The 16640-nt window shown below is 51.4% G+C and overlaps 2 protein-coding genes across 2 annotated transcripts; one reads left to right on the forward strand and one right to left on the reverse strand.

The window, feature by feature from the left end:
* The first annotated feature begins 1954 nt into the window (after nt 1–1954).
* On the forward strand, nt 1955–5503 carry Plp2 (proteolipid protein 2). Its single transcript, XM_052744427.1, has 5 exons — nt 1955–2320; nt 3642–3794; nt 3899–3994; nt 4444–4534; nt 4949–5503. Exons 1-5 carry the CDS (start codon nt 2225–2227, stop codon nt 4966–4968), a joined length of 456 nt encoding a protein of 151 aa, XP_052600387.1. The 5' UTR covers nt 1955–2224; the 3' UTR covers nt 4969–5503.
* Nucleotides 5504–5554: 51 nt separating this feature from the next.
* Prickle3 (prickle planar cell polarity protein 3) lies at nt 5555–15688 on the reverse strand. Its single transcript, XM_052749934.1, has 9 exons — nt 15551–15688; nt 14334–14419; nt 13304–13487; nt 9891–10004; nt 9284–9421; nt 8141–8344; nt 7862–8048; nt 6816–7115; nt 5555–6320 (listed from the first exon to the last, which is right to left on the reverse strand). Exons 1-9 carry the CDS (start codon nt 15590–15592, stop codon nt 5719–5721), a joined length of 1857 nt encoding a protein of 618 aa, XP_052605894.1. The 5' UTR covers nt 15593–15688; the 3' UTR covers nt 5555–5718.
* Between the last annotated feature and the right edge of the window lie 952 nt (nt 15689–16640).

The raw sequence follows: 16640 nt of genomic DNA on the forward strand, positions 1-16640 counted from the left end.
GGGGGAAATGAGGCCCAGAGAGTGCCAATAGGTTGGAGGGGGAGAGCTCAAAGCAAGATCAGCCAAAGCTTGGTTTTGAAACCTTTCGTCGTAATCTCACCCCTATTTGACAAACACCAGCTGAACCTCAACTGGATACCTGCTCTCGAGAGTTCTATGGTGACAGCAGGGAGCAAGACAAAGCTCTATCGTTGTGCGGCTAGGATAGGGAAAGTAGACTGATGTCAGACAAGAATGGCAGGAATGCACAGAAGAGAACTTCTAAGAGAAGTGATAGTTACAAAAATAAAAAAAGGGGTTATGGCTGGAGATTGTCTATCCCTGTAATTCCTCCATGTGGGCAGCTGAGTGAGATAAGAGGATCACAAGTTTAAGCCCTAAGCCACCTTGGGCTACACAGTGAGACTGTTTGAAACATCAAACGAAATGAAAGACAAAGAAAAGGAGGGGTTATGTTGTGGGAGATGGTGGTGGGCTGCTGGCTTCGATTGAAGACATAACGTTTGAAGTGGAACCTGAAAAACCAGAAGCCAAGTGAATGAAAAGCTGGGGGAAGGGCATCCAGTAATGAGAACGGCAAGTACAAAGGCCAGAGGCAGCTAAATTTGCCGTGTTCTACAAGTGCAGGTATTTGCCACTGCTTGAATGCATGCACTCAACACTGAGAAAAATGTTTCAACCTTTCCATTACTCAGTCACTCCTTCAACAATGGCAATTGTAAAAGGGAGCTCCTTCATTTGAAAGGGATCTATGTTTGGGGTGGGGGCAGACAGGACCTTAGATTGAATTCGGGCCTTCCAATGATTTCTTTACACTTGAGATGAGTATAAAACCAATGTCCAGAACACACTGTGTGGGGTGTGTGTGTGTCCTGATTTCAGAGTCAAACACTAAGATGGCTAGGAGAAATTAATTGCTCAGGAACACAGTGCAAAATGTCAACTTTCTTATCCAAAATTACCTTCCAAGAACCATCCCCTTACCTTGCCCAGCTCTCAGCAAAAATGTGTACTTTCCCTATTCTTCACCAAAGCTGGCTTGGCCTCTCTTCTCGGAAGCAGAAAGCTGAGGTCCAGCACGTAGGCTGAAGACTTCCCTGGAATTGCAGAGCACAGAGTAAGCCACTGGCTCCCTCGGCTCTAAGCAGATTATTGATACTCACTACTCTTCACCAGGTGACCACCGGGTCCTGTTCTCACCCAGCCTTTGCAGCACTATTGACACATTTCACACCGCACTATCCTTTATATATAACCAAAGCTTCCCAAACTCTGGAAACCGACTGCACCCTCCCCACCCCAGCTTGGTATCATTTGACTACAGCACGTGACCTGACCTAATCAGGAACAATGTTCAATCTTTCTTCATCTCACTTATTGTGAACATTTACACCATTTCTTGAGGTAATTGAGTTTTAGTACCCCAGATCCTGCAGAGAGTGTTAGGTAATATACTATCTATCAGTAGTTCTCACTTTTCCTAATGCTGTGACCCTTTAATATAGTTCCTCACGTTGTGGTGACTCCCAACCATAAAATTATTTTCATTGTTACTTCATAGCTGTAATTTTGCTAGTGTTATGAATCCTAATGGAAATATTTGTTCTAGTGGTCTGAGGCGACCCCTGTGAAAGGGTCGTTAGACGCAAGGGGGTCGCGACCCACAGGTTGAGAACCAATGCTATACATGCAAAGGGAAAACCTTCTAAAATTCAAAGCACTCCGAATTCAGGAAACATACCTGGTCTCGAGAATTTCGGGTTTAAACAGGGCCTCGGCTGCTCTTTTTTTTTTTTTTCAGCCAAGGAAACTGAGTCACTCTATTGCTCTATTGCTTGTTGGCCTTTTGGTTAAGATCAAATGTAGGAAGTCAGATTCGCTCGGTTCGGAGTGGAAGTAGCGCTTTTGCATTTTTTGAAAAGTTAAGGGTCTCTATGTTCTTGCACCTGGTATCTGGAGTTACCAGACACCTCGAAGATGGAGGTGTGCACAGGACCGGTACTGTCTTTGGCCGGAGGGCAAAGGGGGCTTCCGGGGCGGCAGCCACCTGGCCCGGCCCCCTCCGGCCCCGCCCGCTTCAGCTAGGCGCGGTGATTCATTCCCTCCTTTGCCCGGGGGCCCCCTTCCCGGCCAGACGGCGGGACAAACGGTTGGGTGTGCAGCGACCTCGAACTCGTGAGCCAGAAAACAGAGCTTCTGCGTCCCAGCGACTCCAGCACACACCATGGCGGACTCTGAGCGCCTCTCGGCCCCTGGCTGCTGGTTAGCCTGTACCAGCTTCTCTCGCACCAAAAAGGGAATTTTCCTGTTTGCTGAGATTGTGAGTGTTCTGGGACCGGAGGGTGGACAGAGGCCGGGTGTGCAGGCTGGACCGCTCGGTCCTGGACTGTTCGGGTTGAGGCAGGCACGTGGCCAGGCTGATTGGCAGTGGGGTGCAGGTGGGTGAGTTCGTGGAGGAGGATCGAAGCCAAGGTGCAGGGGGTTCGGTGGGGCATGGGCGAAGTAGTGGAGAGCTGGTGGTGTACTGGTGAGGCGATGAGTCTATAACTTATATTGGGGGTTCGGTGTGGGGGGCGTAGACTCATAGTGGACACAGAGAAGGGGTCCTGGGGAGTGGATGTCTCTCGTGGCAGGGCGTGGCCGGCCTGGGCACTGGCTGGCGGGCTGGCAATGCGCCCAAAGGCGGGGCCTGTTGGGGTGGGGTAAAACTAGTCCCCTAGGGTAGGGCGCTCCACCCTTCGCCAGTTCTCCTTTGCCAGTTTGGGACTGGATGGGAGGTCCTTAGCTCTTTGGATGGTTATAGGGAACTTTGGTTTTCCATCCCCCTCAAAGTGGACACTGGCTTTCGGTCACTTATAAAAGAGGTGCGGCGCCTTTAACGGAGCCCTGCCCTTCTAGTGTCAGTCTCACCCCTGCCCAAAGGGGTTGCCTGGGGAACTGCACGTCCCTCCCCTAAAGGCATGGACGCTGGCGCCACCAGCGCTCACAAAACACCTGGCAGAGCCACTCCCCTCAGGGAAAGGGGAACCGAAGCATGTAATTCTGCTCCATTCTTACTGGGTGACCCTAGCCAAGCCATTTAACCTCTCTCTGACTCAAATTTCTCATGTGTAAAATAGAATAGTAGCTAGCTCATTAGATTGTCGTGATGATTAAGCGAAATAAGACATGTAAAACTCTAAGACAATGCTTGGAGAACACAGCACGCGAGAGGGGGTTAGCAATTATTGTGTGTCATTTTCTCACTCCTGGTAGTTCTTTGAGAAAAGGAATTTTTTCTTTCCTCCCCACCCCCAACTCTCTCTGCTGAGTGGGCAGAACCTAGGGCCTCGCACGTGTTAGGCAAATGCTCGGCCACAGAGCACATCACCAGACTTGGGAAGCGGATTTGAGTTTGAGATCTACTCTTTTTCCTTTCATTCTTTCTTTTTCTTTTTTTCTTTTTGGTTTTTCGAGACAAGGTTTACTCTGTGCAGTTTTGGAGCCCGTACTGGAACTCGCTCTGTAGACCAGGCTGGCCTTGAACTCTCAGTGCTGGGATTAAAGGCGTGCGCCACCACCGCCTACTGAGATGCCGCTTTTTTCATTTAAACCGTTGCTCTTAACCCGCAGCTGATTGCGGTCCTCTGCCCCCCTCTTAGGTACTGTGCCTGGTGATTTTAATCTGCTTCAGTGCTTCGACGTCAGCATACTCGTCCCTGTCTGTGATTGAGATGATCATTGCTGCTGTCCTATTTGTCTTCTACATGTGTGACCTGCACTCCAAGATATCATTCATCAACTGGCCGTGGACTGTGAGAAAGGGGCCAGCCCTGCAGAGAGTGGGAAGCGGGGTTGGGAAGTTGGAATGGTCTGGAGCACTCTGGATGCTGAAATTACCATCTTTCTCCATCCACAGGACTTCTTCAGAGCCCTCATAGCAGCCATCCTCTACCTGATCACCTCCATTGTTGTCCTTGTGGAAGGAAGAGGCAGCTCCAAAATTGCCGCTGGGGTAAGAGCCCAAGAGGCAGATCTCAAGACAGGAAGAAGGTTTGAGGATCTAGGGGCTTCTGCAGGAGTGTGTGAGCCACACCAGGCCAAAGTTGCTATTGGGGCCAGACTTTGACTTTATCTGCCAAGATCATTTGCTGTAAAACACTGTCCCGTGTCTGACATAGAGACCTTTGTCAACATGTTAGGCAGGGTACCATCTGCTAGAACTCTGCCTCAAATGTAGTATGAAGCATGCCCTCTACATATGAGCCAATGGGGGCGGCTGACCTGTGCTGAGAGGTAACTGGGGAGATGGTGGGGTAGTGCGCATTCAGACTCCTGAGGTCCCCTGGTTTCCTAGCATAGGGCTGGATGGTCATTATCTCACATAGGCCAGTCCCTGGAGGTGGATACAAGAGCCTGAGTAGGAACATCTCTAATCCAGTCCCCTCGCTCCTGTCTTCTCAGGTACTGGGCATATTTGCTACATTACTCTTTGGCTGTGATGCCTACTTTACCTTCCCTCTGAAGCAGCAAAGACATACAGCAGCCCCTACTGGTAAGAGAGAGAGAGAGAGAGAGAGAGAGAGAGAGAGAGAGAGAGAGAGAGAGAGAGAGAGAGAGAGAGAGAATGTGTGTGTGCGCGTACCCGTGTGAGTGTGTGCACACACGTGCATGCATACTGAGAGCAGAAAAAGAAAAAGGGACAGGTGCGGTGGCAAATGTCTATCAATCCCAGCATTCAGGCAGGTGAATCTCTGTGAGTTCCAGGACGGCCAGGGCTACATAGTGAGACTCTGTCTCAAAAAAACTTAAAAGGGGAAAAAAAGAAGGAAAAAGGAAAAGGACCTCCCAAGGAAGGGTCTGATTGCCAAATCTGTCCTGTATTGATGTGCCAGTAAATATCCTAAGTGTGTGAGCATTCCTGCCGGTAAAAGTAGATCTAGCAAAGCTTTCTTTCTTCCTCTCGCAGACCCCACAGACGGCCCGTGATCCTCAGTCACCTGTCTCTGCTACCTGCAAATAGCTCCTCCATCAAAAACTTCCTCTTGCCAGATGTGGTGGTCTGTGCCTTTAATCCCAGCACTCAGGAGGCAGAGACACGTGGATCTCTGTGAGTTCGAGGCCAGCCAGAGCTACACAGTGAGACCTTGTTTCAAAAAAAAAAAATACCTCCTCCTGTTTCCACAACACTCCCAGCCAATTCTCTGACCCCACTGAAAGTGCTTATGGTACAGGAGATTGAACCTAGAGTCATCTGCATACTAGGCAAGCACTCTCCGCTGAGCTCCATCCCCTGTAAAAGTGCCTTTGATGGGAAAGTTTTGTCCTCCTCGGTGTGCCTAGGTCCCATGTCCGTGTCAGCCCCCCCCCATTGCTCTGCAGTACCAGCAGCTGACATGAGTTCTGCTTGAACCATTCCCCCACATAAGCTACAAGATGAGTGACCCACTACAAATTACCTTTTCTCTCTGTGGGGTGAGCTGTGAAGGGCTAAATAAATAATAAACAGATTGTTAAAATCTATAAAGAATAAGTTAATTTTTTGATCAAATGTACGTTAGCATCAGGAGGGAAACTGAGGTAAAGCCATTGGAACAAGGAAGCCAGGCCTGTTTTTTTTTTAAAGAACTATTGCATTGTTCCACTAATACAAACAGAGGGTGGAAAGGGGGCCATGACTTAGTTTAGGGGAATCATCGATTACACTGATAGTAGAGTCCCTTCTAACGTTGCCTGCCTTCAAGCCACAATGCAGTTCTTATCTCGGGTCTGGCGAGGCATCACTGGGTGAGACACCTGGACAAGTGGTGAGGTTGGGGAGTTAAAGGTTTCAGTTGTAGTGTCCTGAGTGGTCCTGGACCTGGACAGGTGAGGAGGCAGCGGGATACGTTCCCCTAGGAAGAAGCCATCATCCTCAGAGGACTCTGAACTGGGGCTAGAAGGTGAGCTGGAACAAGATCCTGAATCCGAACCCGATCCCACGTTACATCGATGGTGGCCATGTCTGCCAGGATGGTGGTGGTGGTGGTGGCTCCCCCGGCGCCGGCGTCGGCGTCGGCGGTGACGGCAGCTGGGGGCCCTGGGTGGGGGACTTCGTGGCCTGCGGCGCTGGGCTGGGGGTGCACTCAGGGTCCGTCGTGGACCTCCCTCAGACACCAAAGGGTCGCGAAAGCTGACACGCGGGGTACTCTGGCGACCAAAGGTATTATCATCTGGGTGCAGGGCAGGATGTCCAGGCGCTTCTGTGGGTGGCTCAGGAGCACTGCGGAGCCCCAGCTCAGGCATAGAGTGGCGGTGAGGGGCCCCTCTCAGAAAGCGGGGGGGCTCGTCTGGGCCTGCAGCTATAAAAAGAAAGATGGAAGACTCGGTATCTGCCTGCTCTATCTGGCCTTTACCTGAGGGAAGACTTGGGAATTTCTTCTTTCCTCTACCGGGACTGGGAAGTGGAGCAGGGGTCAGAGATGGGGTACCCCAAAGTTTGACTGTTGGTGCAGGCTTTAGGTGGGGAGAAGGGTAGGAAGTAAATCAGCATGAGTAGGGAAGGTTTGCTGTATAGGTTGTGGTCTGGGAATGGGGTGGATTGGCCAGAAGGGGACATATCAAAGGCTGGAGTAGATTTGGTTTGAGATAGAATGGAGGGAAGTACTTGGGCTCAAGATGGGACCAGTTTAGGTGTCCTATGACCTCTGTGCAGGTGCAGGGCGGACCCAGGGTTCAGCAGACAGGTGGAGTCAGGGCTAGAGACTAGGCCTGAAATGGAGCCGAGAAGGAGGATGGGCCCAGCTATTTGGGAGCCAGAATGCTTCAGGCAAGGCTGGGAAAAAGGCAGGGCTCACCAGGCTCTGCTTTGGTACAGGTGCCTTTGCTGGCTATCTCAGATGTCCCCTCCGCAGCCGGGAAAGGGGCCGAGGAAGCTGTGAGCGGTGCGGTGACTGTCCCGGCGCTCCAGCTGCGGCGGCCAGGTCCTGGAGCGGTGGTCTCGGCCCCGAGGCTGCAGGCTCGTGAACAGAAGATAAGGCCACGGCGTGGCAGGAAAGGGCGGCCCAGCAGGGCTCGACCGCAACGGCTACAGCAGAAGCAGCGATCTGAAGCGTGCCAGTGTTGGCCCTCATAAGCCATCTGGCCTTGGTCCAGGCCTGTGGGGACCAAGAGGAGGAGGAAAACTGAGGCAGCATCCATAGGCTATCCCTCTATGGTGGGATCTTAGGAAGATGTGGGGTATTTGAGGTAGGGTACCCTGATTTTCTTCCCCACTCCCAGAAGGGGCCCTTTCTCTGAAGAAAGCAGATAATGTGAGATTTGGCCCTCATCTTTCCTATCCCTTGGAGAGGGGCTGGCAATGGTGCCCTCTCCTCTTTCTTTCCTGGGATGCCCATTTAAAGAGCACAGATGGGCACTGAGCTCTAATATGTGGGCATTAGGGGTTTCAGGCAAACGGAAGGCTGGATCTGAAAAGCGGCATGCACAGTGGGGGCAGGACTTAGGTAAGACATGGATTTGGTGGGAAATAAGCTAGTTTTAGAAGGTAGGGTGAGGGAGGAGAGTGGGAAAGAATAGAGCGTAGCTCTGGGCAGTAAAGGCTTCATTTTGCGAGTGCTGAGATCAGAGGGTGCTCTGCAGGTGGATTTAGGTGTGTAGTGGGGGACTGATGTGTAGGTGGAATTCACAAAGCCTGGCATATGGGTTGAGAAGTATAGCTCAGTGGCCGAAAGTCTGTAGAGGACGCTGGCCTCTGAGTCCCATCTCCTACACCAAAGGAAGGGAGGGGAGGGTTAAGAGGGAAGAGAAGGAGGAGGCAGTGGAGGGGGAGAGAGAGGCAGAGAAGGCGAGTGGGCCCAGCTGCTCATACACCCATCTGCCCTGCCCCATCACGTTCACCCACCGATGTGTTCCCCACAGCCATCGCAGTACTCGGCGTGGCGAGCCTCATAGCAGGCGCAGCAGTGGGGGCGGCTCTGACGCATCACATAGCGCTGCCCTCCGAGAGAAGCCTCACACTCGAAACAGCAGAAGTGACCCATGTGCCAGTGCCGGCCCTCGGCCTCCGTACATTCCGGGGAGAAGATGATCTGCAGGGCACAGAGCACCTGGGGCCATCAGAAGAGCTTGCTTCTGCCTCTGTCCACCCCCCATTCCCACCTCCGGCCAGGGAGGCACAAACCTCGTCACATGCTTGGCAGCGAGGGCGCAAGCATTCGGCATGGTGGCGCCCACAGTAGACCTTGCCGGCATGGTAGAAGTAGATGAGGTCAACCAGCAGCTCCTGGCAGGTGGTGCACACAAAGCACTGAGGGTGCCAACAGGCACCAAGGCCTGCTCGACTGGCAAATACTGCAATGTCCCCACCTCCGATCTGCTTTCCACACTGCCAAATAACAGACAGCACCACAGTCACCAAGAGAGTCAGAGGGATGGGGTCAGCCAAGCATGGGACCACTTGAACCTCTCCCATGGTGAACCTTGTATATTTTTTTTTTGGACAAGGTCTCATGTAGCCCAGGCTGGCTCTGAATTTAATACACAGCTGTGGCTGGCCTTGAACTCCTCATTCTCCAGTAACTAGCACCACCTATGGGACAAATTTGAGATAGTTCTCACTCACAAGGAGAAGGGGGACACATAAGAGACTGACCCTGCTCACGGAAAACCATAAAGATAGGCCTTAACTATCACAGGTGGCCTTACAGGCAATCCTTCCTCTAGGTGTTTGGGGGAAATCTTAAGTGGGGAAATCCAGAGGAAGTCTCAGCCAATGGACCTCACCAAATAGTTTTAAAGACAGTTCCCACCCACCAGGGATGGCCTTGGAGACAAATTCCACCAACTGTGGAGGGCTCTACCTCAGACTCCAGGATTCAGACTCTACCACTATACATCAGTTTATTATTTGTTGTTGTTATTAACTTGCATTGTTGGGGATGGGTTTGTAAGTCAGTTCTTTGTTTTGAGACGGGGTCTTACTATGTAGCCTGGGCTGCCCTTGAACTTTCAACAATCCTTCTGCCACAGCCTCCCAAATGTTGAGATTACAGGTGTGAGCCCCCAAGCCCAGCTATGTGGGTCAGATCTTAATAACAAGTCCCGATCTCAAGAAGACCAAAGAGACAGTCCCCTGCTCGATGCCCTCTGCATGGAGGAGAGGAAACCACAGAAATATACATCAAGGCCTTCTTAGAGACAACTTGGACCCAACAGTGGTGTCTAGGGGACAGGTTCTATTTGTCAGAGGGCTCTAGAGACTCCCCACTGGGTGTTAAGTAGTAGGCCTCAGGGTCTTCACTTGCTGAGGCCCTCTATAGCTCACCTCCTCGCAGATAGCCCCAGTAATGGTCACTGGGAAGATTCGAACGGTACCCCGTCCCAGATTCTCCCGCTTCCGCTGCTGGCTGAAGGCTCTCAACTCTTTCTTCTCCTCCTCTTCCAGGGCCGTGCAGTACTGTGCCTGGGGAGAGGAGGAGTCTTCTAGACTTCATCCATGCTCATGGAGTTGACTTCTAGGCCATTATATATATATGGTGCCACCTATTGGAAATACCCAGTCCTCACCTCTTCTCTCAAGGCTTAGCTATGTTTGGTCAAGGAATGTCCCCTTCTGGCTCCTGCTTCCCCAGACCTTTCACTTCAGCTCAGCTCACCTTTTGTTTATTTATTTATTTATTTATTTTTTTGTTTTTTCGAGACGGAGTTTCTCTGTGTAGTTTTGGTGCCTGTCCTGGATCTCGCTCTGTAGCCCAGGCTGGCCTTGAACTCACAGAGATCCGCCTGGCTCTGCCTCCCGAGTGCTGGGATTAAAGGCATGCGCCACCACCGCCTGGCTTCAGCTCACCTTTTCTTAGCTGGCCCTGTCCATTTCTTTCCAGTCACCCCGAATTTGTCCAGGCTGTACCCCACTCCTGGTCTTCTTCACTCACCTCACTGTCATGCGGGGGCAGCTGGTGCAGCAGCTGCTTTATCCTGTATTTCTCCCCAGGACTGTTGACATAGGGGACCTTGTCCTCTGGGAGGCAGCTGAAAAACTGGTAAACCTGGGAGGACATGGAAGGGTGAGAGAAGAAAACAATTACGGTTAGGGGTGAGCCAGGATACAGTGTGGTCACGGGTCCCTGGTTCTATGGGAAAATTAAAATCCCCTGAAGGGCACTTCTCCTGATGCCATCCTCTTTCCCAAAGCCCCTGAATGGTTGAAGTGACCTACAGAGCAAACCTCCAAGCCGTGCTTTTCTTCCCTTTACAGTAAAACTTCTCAAGACTTGTGAGCATTCCCAGGCAGTCTACTTCCTCTGCTCCCATTGTATCTTGGGCCCACTTCAGCCAGGCTTCTGGCCCTGCCCACCCGCAAAGCTATTATTAAGGTCACTGGGGACGTCTGCATTGTAAAAACCATTGTTCGGGTCTTAGTCCTCATTGGTTAGACCGTCAGTAGTTCAGGCCCCAGCTGATTACTCTCTCTTCCTGCAAACAGTTTCTTCCTTTGGCCTCCAGAATAGCACACAGCCCTGGTTTCCTGCCTTCCTTTTAAGCTGTTCCGCAACTAGTGGACCCCTGAATATGGGATGGTTATGGGGCTTAGTCCTTGGTCTTTCTTAGGAACTGCATGCACCTTCGTGGCTGTGACTACCATCTGTTGGCTAAGGTGTCACACAGGCAGCCCTGTGACCTCCCCCCAAGGCCTAGGTACTTCGCCTAGCTAACTAGCACCACGAACTGTGACTCAAACATGCCCAGATTGTCTTTCTTTTCTCTCTTCTTCCCTTCCCTTCCATTTTCTCTTTGAGATGGGGGTCTCCATATGTCGTTCTTGCTGGTTTGGCCCTTGCTATTTACATCAGGCTGGCCTCAGCTTCCCGAGAGCTGAGAATACAGACATGCACTACCATGCCTGCTTTGCCTTGACTTTTTTCATACTACTTAATTCATCCATTCATCTTCAAGGTAATCTTTCGCTCTTCACTCCTTTCTCACTCTAACCATTACTGAATATATATGTGTATATATACACATGTATTATACATCTATGTATACATATACATATGTAAATAGGTAAATATTGAGACATGGTCCCACTCTGTAGCCCTAGCTGGCCTGGAGCTTGATATGTAGACCAGGTTGGCCTTGAACTCACAGAGATCTACCTGCTTCAGCATCCTGGGTGCTGGGACTAAGGGCCTGTGAAACTGTGCCTGGCTTTCAATTTATTTTTTTCCCCCTAGACAGTGTTTCTCTGCATAGTTCTGGCTGTCCTGGAACTTACTCTGTAGACCAGGCTGGCCTCGAACTCAAAGATCCGCCTTCCTCTGCCTTGCTCAATTTCTTTTCTTAAAGACTGGGGACTTGTTAAGTAGTCTAGCCCGGGCTGGGTCACATAGTGAGTTCCACACCAATCAAGGGATACAAAGCCCTGTCTCAGAAAATCCTCCCCCAACCACAAAAGACAATGTACCCCAGAATTGAGGCTAGGAGGTATCACACACTCAGTGGTAGTGCACTAGTATGTGCAAAGGCCCACTGTGCTATTCCTAGCTCTACATGTATCTCCAAACGCAAGCCTCACTCAGCAGTCCCCCAGACTATTGACACAGTTTCCTCCTCACTGCTACAGGCTGTTACTGCAGCCACATACACTGTTGCACGATAAGACAAATCACCTCCCTCTTCTCTTGAGCCTCTCCCCTCATTCCCAGCCAAGTTCTCCCCGTGACCCCCAGTCCCTCTGACCTTTCCTGTAACCCCTCTCACTTGGCTCACTCTGCTCCGGCTGCACTGGTGTCTCCTCACATTTCCTCACATGGATGTGCCAAGCACATCCCGCCTCTGTGTCCACTACTCACTTTGCCTGGACTGTGCCAAGCTCAGATTTCTGCAACGCTCACATCTTCACCTTCGTCAGGGCAGCTTAGACAGGGCTTGCCTGGACACTCTATTTATAATCCTGGCCGCCCTCCCTTTCTTCCCCTCAACTTTCTTTTTTTATTCCCCAGCCCTTCCACCGCCTGACACACAGGCATCCCTGTCCACGTGAGAGTTCCATATTTGAGGGTTTAACTAACCAAAGGTATTTTTAAAAGATCCATATGAACTGAACACCTACACACAGATTTTTTTCTTGCTGTTGTTATTTTTTTTAAAGATGGGGTCTTATTATTAGCCCTGGATCACCTGGTATTTTATACAGTCTTGAACTTGTGGTAATCCTCCTGCTTCAGTCTCCCCAGTGCTGAGATTACAGGCATGTATCACCACACCCAGCTATTTTTTTCCTAAACATTATCTTTTTTTCTGGTTCTGGGCTTGATTCCAAGGCCTTGCACATGCTAGGCATATTCTTCACAACAGAGCTACAACCCCAGCTCATAAATAATATAACTTCTTATAGCATTTACAGCATATCAAGTATTATAATCTAGAGAAGATTTAAAGTGTATGGGAAGATGTTTGTAGGTTTTATACAAATAGTATGCCATTTTACATAAGGCATAGGTTATATACATTACTATGCAAGTTTATGTAAGAGACAAGCATCTTTGGAATTTGGTATTCCTATGTAGGAAAATAAGTATCTGCATGCATGTGCATCTATGTGTATTTTAGTGCTGGAGTTGGAATCCAGGGCCATATGCATGCTAGGACAAATGCTCTATCACTGAACCATACCTCCAGCTTTTGCTTTATGGTTTCTTTCTTTCTTTTTTTTTTCCAGAGCTGAGGACCAAACCCGGGGCCTTGCACTTGCTAGGCAAGCGCTCTACCACTGAGCTAAATCCCCAACCCCTGTTTTATGGTTTCTTTACTGTCCTCGGTGCCTAGACATGTCTGACATACAATAAATGCTCAGTAACAATTAAACGAATACATCCATGGTGATGTGATGAACAAAGTACGGATAGATTAGAAATGGGGCTGGAGAGATGATTTCGCCGTTAAAAGTGCTCTCTTGCTCATCCAGAGAACCAGAATTCCATTCCCAGCACACACATGACAGCTGACAACCTCCTATAACTCCACTTCCAAGAGTTCTGATACCATCTTCTGGCCTCTTCAGGCACCCATACACACCTGGTGCATAAACACACACACACACACACACACACACACACACACACACACACACACACACACACACTTTCAAAAAAAGAAAAAAGAAGTGGGATGAAAAGTGAACAAGACCCAGAGGAACTGGCCCAGTGATCACTCAGAACAGAGAGACACTGATAGTTGGACCACACTCTAGCATTACTCCAGAAATAGGTTCGCACTCAAATCCATATGTGCTTGCATATGTGTGCACCCACTGGAGAATGAGAGTGGGTGGCCAGCCTTTGGTCACCTGCTCTGGCTTAAGGCCAGGGGGTACCCAGGCATACTCCTCTGAGGCACAGCCTGAGTCGTCATCAGAAATGGAGTGGCGCTGGAAGTCTGAGATGAGCCGGCACATGATGCGTTCGAGGTCCACAGGCACAGTGTGCACTGCATGCTCCTCCCGCGGGCATTTGCAGTGCTGGCAGATCTTTCTGTGAGAGCCAGGAGAGGAGTCAGTTACTAAGGAGTTGTTCACCCGCACCCCTAGGCAGCCCAGGTCCGGCAGAAGGGCAGGACATGCAGATTAACACCAAAGGGCTCAGAGCTGGGATAGAGCTCTGTGCTGGGACCAGGGCTGACAAGAGCTGGGGCTAAGGCAAGGTCTGACTCTGCTTGTGACCAGGCCATGGGACACTGACTGTGCCAGGCTCAGCTTCTGGATGATGACAAGTCTGGAACACAGGGGCCTAGAGGACTGGGGGTTGGTGTGATCCTGGGTGCAGGATATTAAGGGGTGGGGCTTCAGGGGCTGAAGGACATCACCTAACTGTTCCAGCTCTGGTACTTGGGTCAGATTCTCAGGACAACGGGAGCGGGACTCCGGGACTGAGACTGGTGTCACAAATCAAGGCGAAAGATTCTGTACTCTGTGGGGTAACTACCCCTGAAGGCAGGTCTTGTGTTGAGGCCCTGAATTTGTGTATAGGGGGAGTGGGAACATGACTGTGAGTCTGTGGGACTATGGGTTCTTAGACTTTGGGTGCAAGGCTCCGGTAGGAGAGAATACTGGGTCTAGGAGAAAAGTTCTGAGCCCAAGAAGGGGGCTGAGGGAGTCTGTGGAAAGGGCTAGAAGATCCCTTTAGAGCTGGGACTCAGACTTGGGAGAAGACTCTTTGGGGGGGGGGCAGGGCTGTGGAACTCTCTTGGGAACAGGTCTCTTGGGAATGAGTCAAGGGGCGGGGCTCTGGAAAGGACTTTGAGGCTCCTTTCCCAACTCTGCTCTGTGGGCAGAGCTCAAGCCTTGGGGCAGGGCTCTGACCAAGGCTAGGGTCACTTACCTCCAGCCGTGCAGCAGGAAGCCTGGGCACTGTTCCCTGCAGGAATTGCAGGGCTGGCCATGAGCAGGGTCCTCGGCTTCGGGAGGCTGTAGTGGGTGAGGGCAGATGCAAGACGACGTAAGGTGCGGGAGTCGGGAGGGAGAAGTTAACGCCTGTTTCTCCACTCCCAGGCTCGCAACCGCAGGCTGGGGCCTGTCTCACTGGGGGCAGCGCTGGGCAGGCTGAGACCGCGCCTGGAGCGCGGGGGAGGAGGAAACAATCACACCAGAGGCAGGGCAGCTGAGACCACTTTCCTGTATGTTCCTTTTTCAGGGAATTCTCCAGTCTGGGCTGGTCTGTCCCCTCTCTAGTTCTCAGACAGGTCCGTCAGAGAAAGTCCTCTCCCTATAAGAGAAGGGTCCCTAATATGGGCATTCCCTCTCAAGTCTCATTCTGACCTTTTCAACATCCAGTTCCACAAGGTAGGCGTCTGCGAACCCATCCTTCCCTGAAATCGCTCATGAACTCTGGGCAATGCCCTTCCCTAAGAAGTTCTGCTGCCCCTCCCCCAAACCCTGGTTCCATCTTTCCTACCTGAGGAACTGAGGAGTATCTCTTTAGGACCACAGGATGTCCCTGTTCCATTCAGAAAGCCCCAGCCCAAGAAATCTTTGCCTTTACCCTTCATATTTGAGGACTAGTCTCTTCTTTGGTCCAGAGTCCATCTTTCTTGGTTAGAGATCTTTCAAAGAAAGAGAGGAAATCCTCCTATCTAGGAAGTCAAAAGCTTCCAAACTCCGATGGAAGCCTGGAAATCTCATACTAAATCTTAGTTTATTGACTTTTGGTACTCACAAGTGAAGGGCCCCCACTCTCATTTTACAGTCTCCCAATGTAAGCGGTTCCTTATTCACAAACTCAGGACGTCCCTGCCCAACCTCAAATCCCAAGACTCTATTCTTTTCACCTTTAGGATTAAATCACAGGAAAGGGGGGGGGTGCCCCCAGATTGCAGCGGGGATAAAAGTGTGAGATGTGTTAGGGAGTTGAGCCACCATATCTACACGTTTCTGCATCCACGAGTGTGCTTCGGTCCCAGCGCCCAAGTCTAGGGAAAGCTGGAGAAGGGAATTTCCAGGCCCTCCTTGGGGCTCCTCCCCTCTGTCCGAGTGCCTTGCCCCCTCGCCCGGGCCTCAGTTTACCCCTGACCCCCACCACTGCCCTTGAGCCCTGCTCACCGCACGCCCGGAGCGGCGCCTCCGGGACCCACGCGCGAACATGGCGCGCCTAGACAGAGTCAAGCTCAGCTGGGTCAGGCGGATGTAGTCCTCCGGGCCGCCAGGCCACGGCGCGTCCGGCCCGGCCGCGCTATTCCGTAAACTTGACTCCGGGGTGGGAGGAGCACGCCTCGTAGGGCCCGCCCCCCGGCCTGGAGTGTCTAAGTCACCACCACGCGGGCCCCAATGGAAAGGTTAGTGAGCGCCTTGCTGGAAAGCCTGTAGTTGGGAGTTCATCCCAGGGCTAGAGCCAGAGCGAGGTGTCAGGAGGCTGAACCTCCAGTGTTCCTCCGGTGCCACACGGCCTTTAGAGTTTGAAAGCTGGAAGCGGGCAAGGTTGGATGTGGAGACATGATGGTATACTAGAGTGCTTGCTTGGACGAATAATGTCGATTTATCTTGAAAGCTTTGGGGGGCAAGGGTCAAAGCCACCTCTTGGTCCCTACCCAGAGTCTTTTTTCAGGATGAATGTTACAAGAATGGTTCCAACCTCACCTTCGGTCCTAGCTGGTGCTCTGGTGCTCTCACGGTCCTAGACCTATTCCATTTTCAGAACCAGACCTGAGATTTATATGGAAGAGACTGAAGTCACTGGCCAGGTTCCGAGGCCTGTTCCACATCTTTCCAAGGCATCCACATCCAGCCACTGTGCTCACGGACACCAGCCCAAAGAAGTAGGTCTTAGAGCTCTCCTTCCTGCTCCCATTTTTCTATAGCCAGGTAGATCTCACCTTTCCTGAGCGCACTCCCAGAACTGGGTCTCTCTTTCCTGCTCTTGGCATCTCTGGGCCTTGGGGCTAGGAAGCGGTCAAGTATTGGCAGCCACAACTCAGAACTCAGGCGCCTGAGTGGAGTCTTTAATTAGGCATGAGGCAGCAATTGGTCAGACCGGCCTTTCATCTTGGGTGCCCAGGAACTGCCCCTTCCACACCCCCAACCCCATTACACACCACCCTGTCACTTCCTGACCCTTGTCCAGGGAGAAACTGGGGTCAGGGCAGGAGTATGTTCATCCGTTCATCAGCCTCCCCACCTGGTAGGTCTCTGGTTC

The sequence above is a fragment of the Peromyscus californicus genome, unplaced genomic scaffold (genome assembly GCF_007827085.1).
Source record: "Peromyscus californicus insignis strain IS unplaced genomic scaffold, ASM782708v3 Scaffold_10__1_contigs__length_136768540, whole genome shotgun sequence".
Taxonomy (NCBI): Eukaryota; Metazoa; Chordata; class Mammalia; order Rodentia; family Cricetidae; genus Peromyscus; species Peromyscus californicus.

Coding starts and splice junctions, on each gene's coding strand:
- Prickle3 (XM_052749934.1), bottom strand. CDS start 15,592: ATGTTCGCGCGTGGGTCCCGGAGGCGCCGCTCCGGGCGTGCG. Junction 10,005..13,303: donor CTGGCCTTAAGCCAGAGCAG/GTGACCAAAGGC, acceptor ATGTCCTCCCAG/GTTTACCAGTTTTTCAGCTG. Junction 6,321..6,815: donor CTGTACCAAAGCAGAGCCTG/GTGAGCCCTGCC, acceptor TTCTTTTTATAG/CTGCAGGCCCAGACGAGCCC.
- Plp2 (XM_052744427.1), top strand. CDS start 2,225: ATGGCGGACTCTGAGCGCCTCTCGGCCCCTGGCTGCTGGTTAGCCTGT. Junction 2,321..3,641: donor TTTTCCTGTTTGCTGAGATT/GTGAGTGTTCTG, acceptor CCCCCCTCTTAG/GTACTGTGCCTGGTGATTTT. Junction 3,795..3,898: donor TCATCAACTGGCCGTGGACT/GTGAGAAAGGGG, acceptor CTCCATCCACAG/GACTTCTTCAGAGCCCTCAT.